At 35.3% G+C, this 19,795-nt stretch overlaps 1 protein-coding gene across 3 annotated transcripts in view; it reads left to right on the top strand.

The window, feature by feature from the left end:
- The window catches only part of AEBP2 (AE binding protein 2), a 53,877-nt gene that overhangs the window by 22,449 nt on the left and 11,633 nt on the right, over positions 1-19,795 (top strand). For 2 of the 3 annotated variants that reach the window (XM_075505753.1, XM_075505762.1), the window contains exons 3-5: positions 669-776; positions 9,323-9,509; positions 15,349-15,473. In XM_075505753.1, coding sequence (XP_075361868.1) covers positions 669-776; positions 9,323-9,509; positions 15,349-15,473 — 420 coding nt within the window. Of the gene's footprint in view, positions 1-668; positions 777-9,322; positions 9,510-15,348; positions 15,474-17,979; positions 18,085-19,795 lie in introns of those variants that run through there. The other variant, XM_075505773.1, reaches the window with a different exon arrangement.

Consider the following 19,795-nt stretch of genomic DNA (forward strand, 5'->3'; position numbering starts at 1 on the left):
AGATAGACACAATGAGAGGAGAGAGAAAAGCAGCATGAGCAAGTTCTACTCCCCTTAATGCACTATTGTGCATGTGACTGATCTTTACACTGGAATCACAAAACACCCATAGGCTTTGAATCCTGGGAGAAATTGGAACTTTCTTCATCAGGAATTGAGTATAAGGCCCTAACTAGAGGTATCCAGTATTCCATAATATAAAACTCTGGTGTCTAAACAACTATATTGTAATGAAGAGTTTTTACTTTTTCACACTCAAAGAATAAAATTATTACTTGCTTATGAAAGTAAATTATTTTATTTCTATATCTGCTATCCAGAAAATGTAAATTTGTCATTGGAAAATGTTCTGTCCTAATATCTGGTAGATACAGATATAGAGTGCAAACACAAACTCTTTACAGTGGATGCTGTGGCTTTTGATTGTGTTTATCTGCAGGAGCATCTGTGTTTTGATATTTTATTCCAGTGACCTCCTTTTTTGAATACTTGCAGTTGTAATTATTTTTTCCTTGGTGAGATATAAGAAGTGTGTTGCAAAATAAATGGTTATTGTTCAAAATTATTTGAAGTACTTCATATTGTGAAAACAGGCTTCTTTGCTAATCTGCCTTTTTTTTACCGTTTTCTTTGACTTGCGTAAACTTACCACATTTTTACTCTATTAGGTGTTTGTTTGCTTGTGGAAAGGTTGCAAAGTGTATAATACACCTTCAACAAGTCAAAGTTGGTTGCAGAGGCATATGCTGACACACAGTGGGGACAAACCTTTCAAGGTAAGGTTCACTGTAAGATATATCATCCCTTATTTTAAGAGCGATCATATTTATGTTTCCTGATACATTATATTTAATTGAAAAATGCCATCACAGGAGGATTTCTTAAAAAGTATCCAGGGAGCTGAGCCTTCGTCTTTGCAATAATTTTGCCCAAAGGTCCTGTTCTGTTATGAAAACAGGTGAAGATACCATTATTGCTGCTCTATCGCTGTTTCTTTTAATCTATAAATGGTAGGGGAGTCTAAAACTAAATAGTGCTGAAGTTCAATTTTTTTTGTGCATTTTCCAGTTGAGCTGCTTACGCTGTAACAGTGAGATGTTTTGCCTCATGCTTTACACTTCCACATTAAACTTTGGATCATGCCTGATGGTGCATATTCTGTGCTTGAATAAGAGCTGGTTTTGTTAACAAAATTCATTTGAAACACAGTCAGTGACTATTTATGGTTAACCTCTCTGAGAATAATAATCAAGTCGGGAATGCAGGATCGTTGAGCTGACTGTATTTCCTGCATGGTATTTTCTAACTTTCTCTTTCTTTCTCCCCCTAATCTGTACCTGCAATTCTAGGTATAGTAGTGTTTATCATTCCCATATCCACCAATCCGTTATTAATGAGTTGCTTCATCCTCTTATGGATACAGTTGGGGCAGTTCATAGCTGTCAGTCCTGGATCACTTGATGGTAAGTCCCACCCACACTACTTCAGATTGAAGTTCTCCTTCCATGTAGGATATGAAAATGAATCAGGGTTTTTTATTAAGTTTAGGTAGCACTTTATGCCTTCCTCTCCCTCACCCCCAACCCCACCAAGTTTTAGTCACTGTGTCTCCACTTCCCTCTCCTCTCTTTCTTCTCAGATAACATCTTCTGCTTTTTTTTTATTTTAAGGCAGTTTTATTACTAAAAAGTACTTTTCTGTTACAGTGATGTCTTCCAGAAGTTACTTCTCCTGCACAGCTTATAACAGTAGTTGTGACAGAAAACAAAACTAAACTCAAAACCTAGAGAGTAAGAATAGTGTGTTGCAGGTGAAGTAGTTTTTTAATAAAGGTTAGACTTTTTTTCCATACTGAACTGTGTAGTTTAGTCTGAAAATTCCTGACTGAGAGAGTGAATAACAACAGGAAACTTCTCTTGAGGTTATCATACCCTTTGTTCATGTACCCTATGCCTCATGGAAGCATAGCATAAGGAGCATAGATCCCTGAAAGTTTCAGAGGTGATCATTCCAGCAGCTGATCTAATCTTAAATGTTAATCACTGAATAAAACAAAACAAACACACACCTCCACCCCCCACCCCCCAACCCAAAACAGTCAGCAGAGGAAACTTGTACCTTCGGCCTTCTCATTTTGGAATTAAATATTTTATATACCTTAAAGTATAATGGCAAGCTTTGGTCTTGAAGGAAAGTCTTTCAGTAGGGTAATCTGTATACTTATTTGGTCTAGATCAAAGAAACTCAATTTCAGAGACATTGGGTTTAAAAGAGGTGGGCATAGCTCAGAAATACCAGTAGTACTTTTGAGTCTGTCAGTTACCTAGCAAAGTCAGTAAAAGTTGGTATTCCAGTTTTTTGGCTAGGCTGGTTACAGCTAGAGCCCTAAAATTTAAAACAATTCATTCTGATAATAATCATCTTGTGTTAAATATGCGTTGTTTAACCAGCTGATTTTTTTGTACTTTCTGGTCATACTAAGGGAAAGAACAAGACACAGGCTTAGGATTGCAGTAGTTAATCATCATGGCTCAATGTGTGTCACTTTAGCATTTTTTTCCTACTGTTGTCTTCAGTCCCTCTGTTTGTTTTTTATCTCTGTATTTCTCAATCTGTTCCTGGGGGCTTTGAATGGAGGATAATTATTGTCTGAGTAGAATTTTGTAACATCTTTTGTTCCCCTGTCATTTATGCTGAATATAGGCTTCAGGGCTCACATGAGGTAGCCAAGTATGTAAGTGTCTGTGATAGCAACCTATTAATTAACTAGCTCCCTTTCCTCGCTTCTTTTCTTTTACAAGCTTTTGAAATCTATTGTGATACAAAAACACTTAAAGTGTTGGATATTAGTCTTGATTGGTCCAAGAACAGCCATTACTAATTGTTTTATGGCAGTCCTTCAAAAATGGAGCAAATGTTTCCATTTGCATTTAGCTGTTCTTATAAATCTTAATTGCTCACCTTTTAGGAAAAGCCAAATTTTTTAAAGTCAGTGTTGGATTAAGGACCTCTTGTTCTTGGTGATTAATATAGACAAAATATCTCCCAAAACCTAAATTACAAATGGAATTTCTGTTGCCTCATGAGAATACACTTGAGTTCTAGCACAAAAGAAGGAATCTGTCATTTTAGAGAAGTTGCTGAAAATACCTAGTCATTCAGTGTTTCATTTAAAAAAAAAAAAGTCAGGATTTTTGAGGAAAGCCATACAAGGCAGTAATAGAAATAATATAGCTGTATGCTGTTGTCTGAAGAACTGCTGTTTGGGATGTTTTTAAGAAAAGCAAAGAATGTTAGCTAGGAAAGTTAGCTAGGCAGTTAAAAGCATGGAAAATTTACTTTTGTGAAGGTAATAGAATGCTATAATTGTTTAATGAACAGAGGAGAGTAATAAATACATGGCAGGTTGCTATATTCCTATACTTCTAGTCAAAGTAAGAGACAGAAGTATTTTCTTAAATTGAAAGGCAGTTGGGAACTATCTCAGGCATAAAGCTCTCCTTTGCATTAGAACTACTCTGTTGAAGGGTATGTCCCTGTCCTGTCACCCTTTCGCTTGCAACTGGACTCATTTTAAGTAGTTGCCCATTCTGGGTTTAATTTTCTATTTTTGTGATGCATGTGGTGTTGTCCTTTGACTAAAAGCTGTATCTGGCTGTAAATGAGCTGCTGTGCTTTCATATTAAAAGGTCTTTGTGGGTTTACTTGCCCTTTCCATGCATTCATATAAAATATGTGACTGTGTAGTTCATTTGTCACAGAAATGAATCCACTTCTGAATTACAAAGGCAAAATGTTTCATATTTTCATAAGTTTCTGCTGTTTTTTCTGTTTGTGTGGTTTAGTGTGTCCCCCTCAGCATTAATATTGCAATACCTCTGTCACAGAAAAGTGAATACCTATTTTTGAGACCTTTGTTATGCTAGCTCTGTTTTTATATGGGGCAATTTCCTGGTAGTGTATGTCCAGCTCATAAGGAGGAGACATTTTGTATCTGAGTCATCTGCTGAACTAAGGAAAAAAAAGAAAGATACCCTAGATCTTTGGGCAGAATTTAGGACCTCAGTTCCCCTTTAGTCATCAGATTGCTTTTCTGTTTATTTCCTCCCTTTTTTTTCCTAAGTTTTTAATACTGATGGCCTTGGGTTTCATGTGGAACACATGGATGGAGGTTTTTTTTTTTGCTTGTTTTCTTGAGGCCATCATGACTAAGTCTTGTTATTGATAAAGGGTGCCCTATCTTTTCCTAGGGCACCCACAAATCCCTCCACGACAAAAAAAGTATCTATTAAATGAGTCATAGTTACCGTTCATTGCAGCTAGTTCTCAGTCTGTAGTCAAATATTATTTCTGCAAAGCAGCATGCTTTTCCAATGCTACTTTTAGTAAGCACCATTTCCTAGATTTGTTTTTCTTGTCAAGAGGGACAAACTAACTAACTAGTCTTCCAGAACATGTTTCTGGTTGAAAACTTGCCGGCCTTCTTTGGCCCACTGTTAGGTATTTTTGAAGTTACGCTGCTGCTCTTAATACCTGATAATACCTGAAGTTCATTGCTCTTGTGCTGCTGGAAGTTTTCTCTTTGCTTATTGCAGTCTGATTCTAGCCATCCTTTCTTTTTTTTTTTTGTCATTGTAGACATTCATTTAATATCGGTACTCTCAGAGCATGTAATTGTTTCTCTGAAGACATTTCGTATGTTCATGTTTGCGTATGATTTTACATCCAGAGTTGAGAGAGAAAACTGAATATTATTCTTTTTTAGTTCTGTTATTGCATAATTTTTGCATCTTTTTAGAAACTGGTGGAATGTTGTGGAGTATCATCAACATGTAGTGGTGGTTCTGTTGAAGGTTGAGCAACTTAAAAACTTTCAGGCTTTCAGAACATGTAGACAGGTGGATCTAGAGGAATAATCTGCTGAGTTAGAAAACTGATGCTGGTAACTGTCTTTGGCAAGCTGAGAGAATTTCTTCATTCACTTTATATCTTGTCCTAAACTTGGCTGTTACAAATAATAAGTATTTGAGTAATTAATGTGCTGTGACAACCTGCATTTTCCAGCATGGTTTCTGGTGCTCAAATTAATCTAAGTACTACTCGCCATGCCTTGTTGCTGTACAAGGTGTTGAAAGTTACTTGAAGACATATCAAATGAACTCTTAAAATGTAGTCTAGGTGACCAAATAAAAGATGTTAGGCACAATGAAAGGACAAATGGTAGAGTGAGCACAAAACAGTGAGAGATTTTATGCAAAATAATCGCATATAGCATTTTTCTGTAAAGATTGCATGTGGGTATGCTATCAACTGCTTTCACATACTGATTCCAGTGGGTATGCTCTTCATGTTTAAGATCAGTAATGAAAGATTTGCTCATGTGCGGTAAATGCTTTCAATAACAACAGATAACAGTACACAGGTTCATTGGAGGCTTTCATCCCTTGTTTAAAAGGGGGGAAGAAAGTAATAATAAAAATGAAATTTGGTGCTCATTCTACTACCTGTAACTTCCAGAATTCATTAGGAGGTGACTGCATTTGGTATGACTCTCAGTAGAGTAACACTTGCTGAAATTTAGAAAACACAGCCAAGCAGCTTCAGTCCTCATTCGGAATTCATGTCTGTTACTCTTGGCAGAATATCTTGTATCCATTAGAGCATTGCAGATGCAGATAGAAAATGTAAAGGCGTTCTGCCTGAACACTTAGATGATGAGACAATAAGGAGGTTTATCCAGAAGTCTAAAATATTACTGTTAGATTTACTGGAAAAATTACACATTGAATATTCTAAAAAGGAGATTTGGTTATTTTGAATTTAATAGAAAAAAACCCAAACCCTGTATTGCTAGATATTTTTATCCTGTTTGTTAAAGTCACTGCTCGTTACTGGCCATTAATAATGGTGGGTATGGGTACACTGGAGAAATTAAACTTACTACGTGTTGACTTATTTTCTCTTGAAGTAACATATCCACCAATCCGGACCCAATCTATCATATTTAAAATTGAATGCAAAATTTTGAAATTTAGGTTTTGGGGGAAAAATGAAGAGATTGGTTTAAAGTTGTGCATAATAGTTGAGTTTGATTTATTAGAAGCCCTCTAGATCTGTATAATTATCTGGTGGGAAGCTGATTTGGTGTGACTTACCGTCCAGAGATCCTGAAGTGACAGCCTGAACTGCTCCTTTATCTTTGGAGAGAAGAGACTTTACCCATTAGTAACGGATTGCTGGATATATTATTTTAGAGAAAAAAAAGAAAAAAACAGGTAAGATTTTTCTCCTCTTCTACTATTTCCTGTCTACTACAAAGGCATTCTGTGTCATCTTTGATATATCAGCTGTTGATTATTTGATGACATGATCAGGTAGTCTCAAGCTACACAATATCTGAATGTAATGATGTCTGCAAGTGTTTCATACTGTGGCTGCAGGCTATAAATAGGCTTTCTGGAAAAAGATAATTTCTAGTTGCAAGTTGCATATATTGAAGACTTAAGGATGCTGGTTTGGGGCTTTTGAAAGTAAAACTTGGGTGGAGGAAGAAAAGTGGTAACTTCTGTAGATAATATGTATAGAATATCTGTGATTTGTTTTCTTTGTATATGACTAGACAAAAGTCAAGTTATGATATTGTGAGTCAAACTGCAGTTTGTCATAAAAGAATGTTTCCCATCTGACAAGAAATACAATTGGGTCTTATGAACTTGTGTTTTAAAAAGTTTTAGAAATGTGCCTGACACAAAGTTTATGTGTATTTTCAGAAGGTATTGCCTTTTGATACTATACTTTAATAAACTTGGAATATGGTAATGCATGCACTGTACCAAGACTTTAGGTTATTTTTGACCTGTAGCAGGCATTGGCAAGACTGAAATTTTAGTTTCTTGGTGTGATTGCACTCCAGGGTATGGGAGGTTTTTTTGCACTCCTGCCGCTGCCCCCCCCCCCCCCCCCCCCCGGTGTTTGTAGGATCAGAAAGAGCTAGAAGGTGAAGTCAGGAGCACCTTAATGAAAGTTAAACCTAAGTTTAGATTTAGTTGCTTAGTTTAGTTTCATGAAACTGCTTTTATGGGCAAGACAGCTATTTCAAGGACTTAAACTGGAGGATAAAGAATTATTTGAACTAATGCATGTATTTTACCTGTATCTGTTGATTGTGAGTTTCATCATCTTTAATACAACTAAGTGGGTCAGGTTGGATGGGGCTTTGAGGAACCTAATCTAGTAGAAGATATCTCTATGCACAGTGGGGGGGTTGGAACTGGATGGTTTTTAAAGGTCCCTTCCAACTGAAACCATTCCATGATTCTATAAGTGTAAATTTTAATCTGCAATATTAATTCGAAGTAATAAATATTGCACTGAGGTTACCATAGTGTAAATGAGATCAGGATCTTGAGTGTTTTGAATTTCATAGATGTGCTGGGATTTCTTACATTGTAAGTCACTACAGTATAAGTATACAATATTGCTGTTGTTTGAACATGGGAAATTATAGGGCAAGGTAAAAAAAGCTGTAGGTAGGTTTTTGGTAAAAATCTTCACTGTTCTTAAGATACTTATTACTGGGGGAGACGGGAGGAACAAATACAGTGTGAAGGATCCTAAAGCTTTTTGTCAGGGAGTCTTATGTTTGTAGTTAGCTCAATACTTGGAGGAAGTTAGGGAAAGCTTTCTAAGTTTGTTTGGGTTTTGTTTGGTTTTTTTTCCCCCTAAAAAACCCAAACACAACAGGCAAATAAAAATGTGAAAAATGTCCTCCTATTTTTTGTCTTTTACTGTCTGGAAATATATATGTGTATTTTTAGTCCTATAGCAAGTATTAAGTCCTTGGGGATAACACAGGTTTTTCTCTTCGTGGATGCTATATTGTTTTATGATGATCACGGAAAACCATTTGGTAGGTCTGAGGCAGAAATAGACTTTTCAATTCTGCAGCCACATTTGGAATACAACATAGATGGTTTTTAGGGACAAAACATGCTGAGTGGTGTTCTACTGCTGTTTTCTTGTCTTTCAGTCAAATGTGCAGGCTTGGGGCAGATTACTGTAAGAGCTTGCAAATTCATCCTTAGTCTTCAGAGAAAACTTAGGGCTATGTACATGGTTCCAGCATTAATTATTCCTGAACTCCTGTTGGAGATGCCTGGTCAGTTTGCTGTGAAGGGAAGTGCTAGAGAAGAGAGGTACAGATGAAAGAGCTGAGAAAGAGGGGGAGGAGCAGAACAGATGTGGAAGGAGGAGAACTTTCCAATGGTTTAGAGTGGTTTCTTGCTACTGCCTGATCAACTCATTTGTCCTACTACTATTCTCTGGATCAGAAGAAAAATTGATCATGTGGATACACAATTCATTGCAACCAATGATGGAATGCATTTCTTAAAATCACTTTTCTATTACTCTTGTAAGCTCAGAGCGCAAGAAAGAAGGTTTGTGCCTTCCTCCCCAACAGTATAATTTAAATACTCATTTTGCAAATAAATAATTGTAAATATAAACCAAATATTTATAAAAATACCGATAATTATTGTAGCCAGTACTAGCTTAGTTGCATGTATCTTGTGATTTCTGTGTTTCTGCTTATTTATTGTTGGACCTTTTCTTATTTTTCTGTTTAAGAAAGAGAGGGCATTTTCTTTAAATAAGAACTTTCTTAGCTACTTCTGAAGTAATAGTAGCATCCCAAAACAAATGTATAATACCTAATACAACTTTCAAGTTACTGAAGTTAAAATTTTAGACAGAACTGTAAGATAACTATTTATTGACTTTGTATACCATTTACAAAAAGAGTTAAGCTGTTTCAAATTTAATATGGGTAAGGATGTATATTTTTACTTCTGCCTTGTCACAAGAAAGGAGGATGTTGGAGAATGTTACTGTTATCAAATGCAGAAGATTGGAGAGCTGTTGAGAAATACAGAATAACAGTGCAGTATTTTGAAAAACAAGGTCTTTGGTTGTTGGTCTGTAAAGGGGAAAGTTCTTCAGAAGTATTTATCTTCTGTGGGAAGAGTTTCAGTGCATTGTTTGAGATTAGGTTTATGCTACACAATATTATAGAGTATAATATAGCATAGAAAAAGGTGATTATACCATGGAATAATTGTTGAGAGTTATAAAGTTCAGATAGAAATTTCTTTCAGATTATGTTTCTCTTTTTCTTCTTAAGAATCGCATGGTCATTAAGAATTTGTTTTCCTTTTAGTGTGTTGGAGGTTGAGCCAGAAAAGTCAAACTGAAAGATCGATCGAACTCTTGTGAATGAGTGCCATATAGCACGCTGATACAGTTTTGTTTTTTTTATCATTAGTGTGTAGTTGGTGGGTGCAATGCCAGCTTTGCATCTCAGGGAGGACTTGCCCGTCATGTGCCCACACACTTCAGCCAGCAGAACTCTTCGAAAGTTGCCAGCCAGCCCAAGGCCAAAGAGGAATCTCCATCTAAAGCTGGAATGAATAAAAGAAGAAAGTTAAAGAACAAGAGACGGCGATCATTACGTAAGTATTTCCAGAAGTAGAAGTTCTTGAAAGCTTGTCTTAGATAGGAAGTTTCTTTTCAATGTGGATGTTTCTCTGCAGATGTGGGTCTGGTAGGGTTGGTGATCTTTAGCATTAGAGTGTTGGCATCCCTTCTCATGGGGGTAAAACAATTCCAGATTCTGTTTGTGTTCCTTTTCAGGGTAAAGGATCTGTGTTCAGCAGAAAAGATCAGTTTTCTGTGAGCAACAGTTTGAGTTTACAATTTAAAGATGCTTTTCATTTTAGAGTTGCCTTCTGTTTACTGACTATATTACTGTTGGAAAATGTTCTGTTTAGTGATGATGAGATCTGAAGTTCAGTACTGCAGACAGAGATTGCAGATTCATATAAATTAGAGATAAAGGCATATTATATAAGCTCTCTTTTGAGCACAACATTTCATTAGCTTAATGACAGTTTTATGAGCATAACCAAGATCTAATTTTGGGCAGATGTGAATTGCTATGTTTTTTTAATCTTTCTCCACACAGTTGATGTTCGTTAAATTTATATGAATCAGTGTGCTGAGAAGTGTGATTTATCATTGAAGTGAGAATTATTTCCTCTAGCAAGTAGTAATCACTTACCCAGTACCTTTTCTAGTCCATTTTGATGCAGTTGTTTGATTCCTGAGTTATCCTAGCATCAGACTAATAACCATGTCAAATTTATTTAGAGATGCTAATGTACAGAAATGGTTAGGAAAGACTAGGCGATTGTTACAAAATTTAGCTTTGTTTTATAATTGCTTTGGATGCAAATCTCCAGTACTGAACTGATTATTTACTAATTTTAAACTGTTACTGTGACAGTTGCATTTTAGAGTAGACACGTAAAACCCCATTTAGGTCTTTTCCTGTCAGTATGTCAACAGCTGAAGAAAAAACTTCCATTAATTTTTACCTTACAGTGGTAAGGTTGTAAAGCCAACCTTACAGTGTTGGAGAGAAACACAAGATACCTTTTTTTATGAACCACTGGACCTGTTGTATCTCATACTGCCCACAGAAATGGAGCTCTGTTCATAAGGAGGCAATTATTTCAGTCCTGGCTGGCAGTAGGATATTAGTGATGGTGTGCTGGAGAACTTGTGTTACTTTGCTGGGTCAGCAATTGTAGTCTTGTTTTTCTGGAACTCTTCTGTGGCAGAACACTTTGCTGTATTGATCTTTCTGTTCCTGTGAAGAAATACAGTTATCAGTTATTCAAATGGTACTGCAACAATGAATACATGTACTAGTGCTCTTAAGTGATTAGTCTATATCACGATTGTGATTATTCTGATCTTAATACCTCACCTGTGTTTTAAGCAACTGAAATTTATGAAGCGGTGGTCATGTTTCTGCCTTGAGCGCAAAGAAGTCTGTCCTGGAAAGTTACAGTATCACCTAGAACTCTGAAAAGTGTATTTCCTCTGTATGTCTTCCACACTGTGTGACAACTATGCAGTTCAGTGCTAGAAGAGCCACTGTTAACTTTAGTTATGGTGATTTTTTTTTTTCTTCTTTTTTTTTTTAAATGCTTGGGTATTTTTAAAATATATGAGAGCAAATCATATCATTAAACACATCTTGAAAGTGTAAACTTGAAGAATTCCTCTAATTTTGACACTGATTCAACATTCAAAGAAGGTGGAAAGCTATTTTTGTTCTTTTCAGAATTTGACTTTCAAAGAGCTTTCCCTTTCACTCTAGCAATCTATGTAAATGAGAAAGTTCAGGAAGGGAAGGCTGATCAATGAAGGGTTATGTGGTCACTTTTCAGTATCCTTTTAGTTCATCTTAGATGTAATGAAAGAGACACGTGAAATAGTTGCAGGTTCCTAGAGGATTACCTTGATTCGTTGACTGTGTTACTCAAAACATAGATGTCTAAGACTTGCCACTTCAAAATTTTCACTTTCAGAGACTTCTGAGTTGCATCTTGGCTTGCTTCTCCATATTGATTTTGTTAGGTGGCTGATTTAATGCATCTTAATTCAGTTTTCCCCCTAGTATATGCAGAAGTAGTTTTTCAGGTTGGCATTTAATTAGTAATTGATGAACGTTATTGACTTACAAGTTTCAAATCAGAGATTCATAGTTGAAACTTCAAATTCGGTGCTAAGGTATTCTAGTAGTAACAAGAATTTACTGCAGAATTCTTGAATGAATCTATGGCAAAAAATGTAAGCAGTAAATATTATGGGTATGCTAAAGACCAAACTGTAGTACTTCAATGGTCTGCTGTCTTGATCAAGTGTTGAGCAGGAAGAAAAGTGACAGCTGCTTGAGCAACTTTTTATCTTCCTGCCTCTTGAGACAAATGCAATGCTGGCTGTAGAGTTTTGCCTTAAGGCAGAAATCATCTCCAACTGAGTTGGGAACTGACTACTGTAATGTATTTCTCCAGAGGGTACGTGACCCAGAAATGTATCCAAAGTTGATGGCATTGTCTGAAAATGCTAAGTAGTGGTAGCTTTTCTTTAAAACTTTGTGTGGATTATTGTTAATTAGGTGAACTTGACAAAGGGCTGATACAATTTTGCTTGTCTGTTTCTTAGCTTAGTTTTAGTTAAAGAATGAAGTGTGCAAGTTTGTATTTTTTGTCTTTATAAGAAGAAGGGGGGGGGGGGGAGGCAAGGACCCTTATCTAAGAAGCCAAAGTAATGAAATAACAGCATTAAGTATTTTCAGTCTGGAGTATATAAAGCTAGGAACATATATTTATATTTAGATATTTTAAAAGGAGAGATATGGAACATATGTACCAGGTTCTCTGCAAGTTGGGTTATAAGAAGTTATGACAAATGGGTGTAAAGCAGGATGCTATTTGATAGTGTACAGTCTGTTTAAATCACTCAGTCATTTAATGAAAAAATTAGTTAAAAATGTTGTCAACATGTTCTTTATACGTCTTCATGGTTTGATTAGACCCTGGCTTTTTTTGCAAGGTGTAAGTGGCTTACTAAATATTTATTGGCAATTGATTGCTAATACATGCTGCTATTGAAGCATCCTTGTGTATAAATTCTTCACAGTTTAAATACAGCAGATCAATACATTTGCTTCCTCTATATAGACCTGTGTTTTATATCTGAAGGTTAACACCCTTCTGAGAGACATTAATGCATAAATAAAAAAGGGGACTTTACTATGGCTTTATATGTGACAAGAATATGGTCTTCTAACTTGGACTATAAAAACAATTCCTACTGTTACTTGATTTTCTTTTTTTCTTTCTTAACGTCTTGCTGTTCTCAAACTGTTTTGCATTTCTTTTTTCCTGTCTGTAAACAGTACGTGTTCTTTTAAGTTTGGAAATTAGTAATTTTGTGATGAAAGCATGTTTTACTATAGACGCCCTTATAGCTGGTTACATTAGTGGTGCTGTAGAGACAGTCTGATTTGTCATATAAATTCTGATGTTGCAAAATAATTTGGGATTACAGTCAGTAGCTTGCTTTCTCTTCTGCATAGCCTTAAACACATTCACTGCTCCATGTAGTCTGTCATTTAGAGGTATAGATACCAAACATACTGAAAGTGTGTATCTCTAAAATAGGTCATAGTATTGCTATTCTGAAGCTGCCTCAAAGAATTTTGCAGAAGGTAAGATTATATTTACAGTATTGTCACTTGCTTTTCCAATAGCAAAGATGACACTATAGTTATTAACAAACATGATAATTGAGTTCACTGGAGAAATGTAAGCAAGATAAGGAAACTTACTGTTCGTGGAATTTACAGTAAGAATGTTAGTTACCGAAGACTTGGAATTTCATTTAGTAGGCTACTGGTATGAAGATTTTAACTTATTTGACTTAATTGATGTGTACTTGGATCTTGTATTAAGCTGGAAGGGAGACACCTTACTCCGAAAATAAATTCGAGGGAATAGATTTAAGATACATGGAAGATAAAGCATTAACACTCAATAAGGAATAAATAAAACTATTCATATGCCTTTGACAAATTGTGCCTTTTCTTCTGCATCTGTTGAATGTTATCCAAAGGTAAATCCTGAAGAAATTTGCTGTGTGATACCAAAAGCAAAAATTTGGGGTTATCTTTTCCTTTCCACCCTCCCTTCCTTCCTCCTTCATATTTATTTATAAAATATTTATATGCTTGCATCACTGACCACCTGCAGCATGAGCTGCGGTTCTACGTTACCACTTACAGCAAGAAAACATTTCAGTGAGATGATTGCCTAATTGGCAGTATCCAACTGAGATAGAGTAAGGACGGAACATAATGTACAGACGAATGCTTAACAACAGTTAGTCCCAGGAGTGCAGCAAATACTAGTTTTAAGTGGAATTTGTAGTTTGTTTTGAAATAATGGATAGATAATCTTGGTGAAAAGGAATATAGAAGTTGTTTTAAATGAAGACAACAGAACTTTGAATCACTGTTTTTGCAGATTACAGGATAATATATAGTTGATAATGTAATATCAAATCCTATTCTTAGTTTTAATTTCAGTGTATTTATACAGAGGATTACTGCTCTCAAATAAGGCTTAAAAAAATCTGAATACTTTCATACTGTATTTGCTCATGTAATTTTACTACTGTGCTATACGGTATATTTTAAAAAATGTGTGTGAAGTATTTCTAACAGTATGCAAATATGTGCCTAGTAGCAGTTATTTTTTAGTTAAAGTACTTTGTGTGGAATTGATAGACCTTCTTTACACTCCAAATCAGAATTCAAGAATTTTTTACTGTTGAAGAAACAGTTAACTATAAAAGTCCTTTTGGAAAAGGGCTTTATTAGTGCATGCTGGTTTTAGACTACTTGTAAAATATCAGCTGGATGTTAATTGCGCTTACTATAAATTGAAGTGTAGTATGTGATGCAGTTGGGGCTTCTTGGCTAGAAAACAATCTGTTTACTAATAATCAAAGAACATGGAGTGACAACTTTTACATAGAAAGAAACATGTCTAGCAGTGTGGAGTTTTTCATGTGACTATTCAACATTATCACTCCTTGGAGATCAAAAATTTCTTCACGAACTAGTATGTATGTTCACAATAATTCTTACTTAATTCTTTGCTTTGTGTTCCACTGCAGTAGCAAGCAGTTTTGTTTTCAGTGCCATTGTTGATCTCTTTGCAGCATCCCAGTGTTCACTGGAAATAGCTGGGTTTTTTAGTGCTTATAAATTAGATCAGAGCAGACTGTTTTTAATAAAGTTAAGAAATAAGGTATGGGTATAATTCTGCTTTTAAGATGTTGATTGTATGCACTATCATGTTTTGAAGTACTTTAATACTATTTTTTAAAAAGTCACAGCAGTAATATTGGAACTATTGACTGTGCTGTAAGGGTGACTTGGCCAGTTAGGTTCCCATAAACATCACAACCTAACTAGGCTGTTTTTGCATTAAATTAAATTAGAACTCACATTTATTAATGAGTTCTGTGTTTAGTTTCTTTGAACTGGGACTTCTCTCTCTCTCTGAGATGATAGCAATGGATGTTCCCAGAGGTACTCAGCAAAATTAATGAATTCTTAATTTTGAAGATTAAGAAAGAATAGAATTCACTTGAAACTTAAAAAAATGAGTGAGTGTAATTCAGTGTGTTGAAATAGCTGTTTCATCTACAAGGAGTATGTTTTGACCAAACTTAAATGGATTGTGCCCTTTTTGGAGTCATTCCTTCCTCTCAGCTAAATTAATGTTTACAACTCTTTGACAAGGTAGTGCTACTGCCATAATGATAAATGATTTGCTAATGACACTTAAGGCTTATTTACATGCTTGAATGTGTTTGAATGCTTTCGATGTTCTGAACACTGAGGATCTCTTTTCCTTTTTTTTTTTCTAGCAAGACCTCATGACTTCTTTGACGCGCAAACACTGGATGCTATAAGACATCGAGCCATCTGCTTTAACCTCTCAGCACATATAGAAAGTTTAGGAAAAGGCCACAGTGTTGTATTTCATAGTACTGTAAGTATATATATATATAAAAATAAAATGCGTTCTGTTTGTTTACCTATGTGTCTGAAAAATCTAATACTTCAGAAGACTTCTGCTTTCCTTTTACTGCTGTAGGCTTTTAATCAGAAATCAGTAATAGTGGGCATTTTACATTGTTGATTTGTCCACTTTTATTAGTAGATTAACTTTTTAAAAGTGGTGGTAATAGTTGTTGTAGCTCACAAATTGAATAGCTTGCAACATTTCCTGTCTGATACACTTGGGGAAATATCTAACAGCAAGTATGTGTTGCAGAAAAATTTGGTTATATCTTCTAAATAAGAATACAATTCAGATGGTATTTCCATAGTCATGAGTGTCAGGGCTAATTTATCACAAGGAATATTTTCAGGGTAATTGTATAATTGAATATTTAAAGATGCTGATCTGAAATTTGTTTTATTCCTTTTTTCCAGTTTAAAAAATATAATCCTGAATAAATGTATTGTCCCCCTTTTTTTCTTTTTCTTTTAATAAACTTGCCACCAAAATGTCAGTGAATTGCTAGGAGGAGGCAAGGACCAGGTGGGGAACTGGCCTTTAGTCCTGTTTCCATATCCTATTTTGATAATTTCACTTGTTTGTGGCTTGGATAGACATCAGTATTAATTTAGAGAAGTTCAAAATGGGGGAAGAAAAAAAGTACTGAATTGAGGTATAGGGATCAGAAGTTCAAAAAGTATATAACCTCAGGTTTTCTTAACCAGATTGGAAAATATGAACATATAAAAGGTAGAGACTCAGCTGAAGAAAAGAATTAAGAGACGGGACAGAATGAAGGGGGTGCTTTGTAAATTGGCAGATTAGTGCAAGATGAACTGCAGTCTGAGGAAGGAATGCTGACTGCTGTGTCTTCAGCTATGGCTTAACCGTAACACATGATTCAAGCTATTGAACTGTCAGTCGCCTTCCATAAATAAAAGATGATTTTTTTATGCACGAAACTTGTTTCGTCCTGTTCTACAAGACTGGTGACTATTATAAATATGTGGCCTCTATTAGAAATTTTTCCCAAATGGTTACTCCTGAATTTTATGTGCATTGAGCACCAGCTGCAAGTGGAGATTTGCAGGTGGCTTAGCTGTTACTGTATTTAAATCTCCTTCTAGTTTTTATGGCCAACGTGGATTTTATAATGCTGTGAGAAAAGCAGATTCTTTTCCAATTCACAGCTTGCTTTAATCTGAAATGTCATCCAGACAGACTACTTGGTTGTGGAAGCTCACCTTTGGCTATTGGAATAATTCATAAGGAGATGGAATTAGAGGGAGGAATGTACTCTAAAAATGCTTTGAATTAACTTGGAGGAAGTGGTGAAAATCCTTTTAGCTTATCCATGCATGTGTCACTTCAGGTGGTAGGGGGTTGATTAGATCTGAAATTGCTTAGACCTCAGTTGTGGGAGAGGTTGTACCAGTGGCAGAACTGTTCTAAGATTCCAGCCCTGTGCTGCACTTTGCTACCCTATTTTAGTGTGCTGCTACAGTTGTGTGGGGTTGAGCTGGACATCAGCTATATTGATGAGACTCAGCCCAAAATCTGCTTTAAAAAGAAAAGGTAGAATGGAAGCAGTCTTGTGGATGTACACTGTTATACTGAGCTAATGGTCACCTTAGATGCAAATACATTTTGCATAACTTAAAAGCACTAGGACATTGAATTTGAATGGTGACTGCTAAATAGCATAATATGGTTTGTGTGGTCCACCTTCAGATGAAGAAAAAAAATGTAATTATCAGGGGCATTTAATTTGAAAGGTGAGAAATATGAAGATAAAATTGTCTTCCTGACTGAAAACTGACATAAATGGTGTAGGTTTGGGTTTTTTATGCAGCATAAGAATAATGTCAGTACAATGCAGTGTTTTACAGGATGGATATCCTAGTGAAAAATTACTAATGTGAAGAATTTCTAAGCAGTCACTGTAGATACCTTTCATCTCCCTATGAAAAGGCACTCCTTTTATTTTTTTATGTATATATATTTTTTTTTTAAACTCATCTTTTTATAGATATGGAAAGCTGTAGAATGCAGTTATCAATAAAGCCTTTTTGAAGAAATGCTTTTGCCATCCAGAATTCACCTCTGACTTTGTTATGAATTTCTTTTTTTCTTGCTTAGTTTTTTTTATTGGAGTCAAATTCTTGGTACTTTGATTCTCTGAATTGTCAGATGGAAAATTTCAAGCATTTCCATTTAACCTAAAGAAGTAGATATTACACTGATTAAAAAAAAGCTGCTTATAGGTTACCCTAGCCTCCACTCTATCTTCTTGAAATGGGTAGAATTAATTCTCTAAAATATTTGAATACTAAACTTTCACTGGTTTTTTAGCTTTTTTAGATATTTCAGTTCAGCAATCACATGTATTGATACTAGTTACATGTGTTTTGAAATCTTAAAACTTCGAAACACAGTAGGTGAATACAGTAAGATGCATACCAATTCATAGGCTGAATTTTTTTTCTTTTTCCAGAAGAGGTCAGCAGAACTCCATTTCTGATTTGAGACAACATTGATGCACGTTTCCTTCACAGAGATAAATTCAAATTAAATTTCCCTTTTGTTTCTGGGACACTGCATGAAATTTAGAGAATATAGTAAGAGTTTTTTCAAATAAAGCTATATTGAGCATACATCTACTGGCTGAATTATATTTTTAAATGAAAAACTTAAACGGACTTAAGTTCTTTACAAAACAATTTTAAGCCTTCAGAGCATCATTATTGCAGACATGCTAGATTTCTTCCATTTCAGTTGCAACTTGTGCAGACTTGACCATAAAGCTCTGATTACTAGTGTCAAAATAGCAAATAATTTTTTTCAATTGCTTTTTTTGCAAAATTTTTGCAACTTTGCATTTGTCTATATCATAGCTGTGTTTCTGACTCTAGCCTGCCTAGGATATGCTAAAATTTTCATTCACTAATTATAAAAAGTATCCACTTTTATCATACCTTTTATAAAAACTTCTTTAAATTTGACAATTTCAAAATATATGTGGGGAAAAAGCAATGGCAGCTATAGATGCCAGATTTCTGTTGTCTCTTAACGGAAAGCTAACATACTACTTTTAATATTAAACAAAAATAGGCTTGTTCTATATGTGGAGAGAGGATCTTTCATCTCGGTCAAAAGCAAGTGAATTGCTCAGATTTTGAGTATCGATTATTTAGTAGGGACAAGGTAGGCCAATGATATGGAGGGAAAAAGTCTGCAAAATTCACATTGGGTACAAGTATATCTCTGTGTGCAAGCATCCTAGCTACAACTTTCATAGCTTTCATGTATTAGATATGATTAGCTCTTTTATGAAAAATTATTTTTTTTATTTTCTACTGCTAAAAGTTACTTTCTCCTCCTATTAAACTTCTGTGGGTGTGTGAAAGTTGGTTCAAGCCCTTAGTTTAGCACTGATTGCTTGAAGATGTTGCTAGAGCTCTAGAATAAGAGAATGGTACACTTGCAGTGGTATAATTCAAGCAGTACTTCAGTTGCCCTAGATTTTGTATGCTGAATCTTTTTTACACATCAGTGGGGGTTTTTTTGAGTTTTTTACAAATAACTCTCTTCAGTGTGGTGATGGTAAGACAATAGAGTCCTAAATGTTGTACTGCATATTCCTGAAAACAAGAAATTGTTAATGTCAGAGTTTGTACTTTTTTTTTTTCCTCTTGGAGAATGCAGGTGATGATATTGGGTGGTTCTCACAGAAATCTATGAGGTTCTGGAATCACCACGTATTATAGTGTAAATCCCTGTAGAAGCAGTGCTATTGATCGTTTTATAGAGGGACAGCAGCACCAGCTTTAACTAGTACTTAGATGTAATATGCATCTGTGACTTGTGTATTCTGTATGGTTTTGTAGTACATATTCTTCAAGTTTTAGATAGGATGAAGAGCAGTTTGTGGAGAATAACTTCTTCCTTCTAACTCAGGTGTAGCTAGTTTACTGTGTCCAAATGCTAACATTTTAAAATGTCACCTGTAAAGTTTTCAGTGTGTGATATCCAAGATGCTTGCTTTACATGAGAGAACGTATGTGTCTCCTTAAAACTTGAAGGTTGAGAATGAACTGGACTATACAAGAAAATGTATGGTTTTGAATGGGAAAGCTGATGAGAACTGAGTTTTATTTGCCCTGTAAAGTGAGCTTTGATTTATCTTTATTTGGTTCCAGACTCAGGTGCTCCAGGCTACAGCAAAGAAACTGAGTTTGCAGAAGAAGGGGCTGTGTTCTGGGCAAAGGCTAAAACTTAAAGTTGGAAGGGATTGGAGGAGTGCTTTCTTT

The sequence above is a fragment of the Mycteria americana genome, chromosome 1, assembly GCF_035582795.1.
Source record: "Mycteria americana isolate JAX WOST 10 ecotype Jacksonville Zoo and Gardens chromosome 1, USCA_MyAme_1.0, whole genome shotgun sequence".
NCBI classification, from domain to species: Eukaryota; Metazoa; Chordata; class Aves; order Ciconiiformes; family Ciconiidae; genus Mycteria; species Mycteria americana.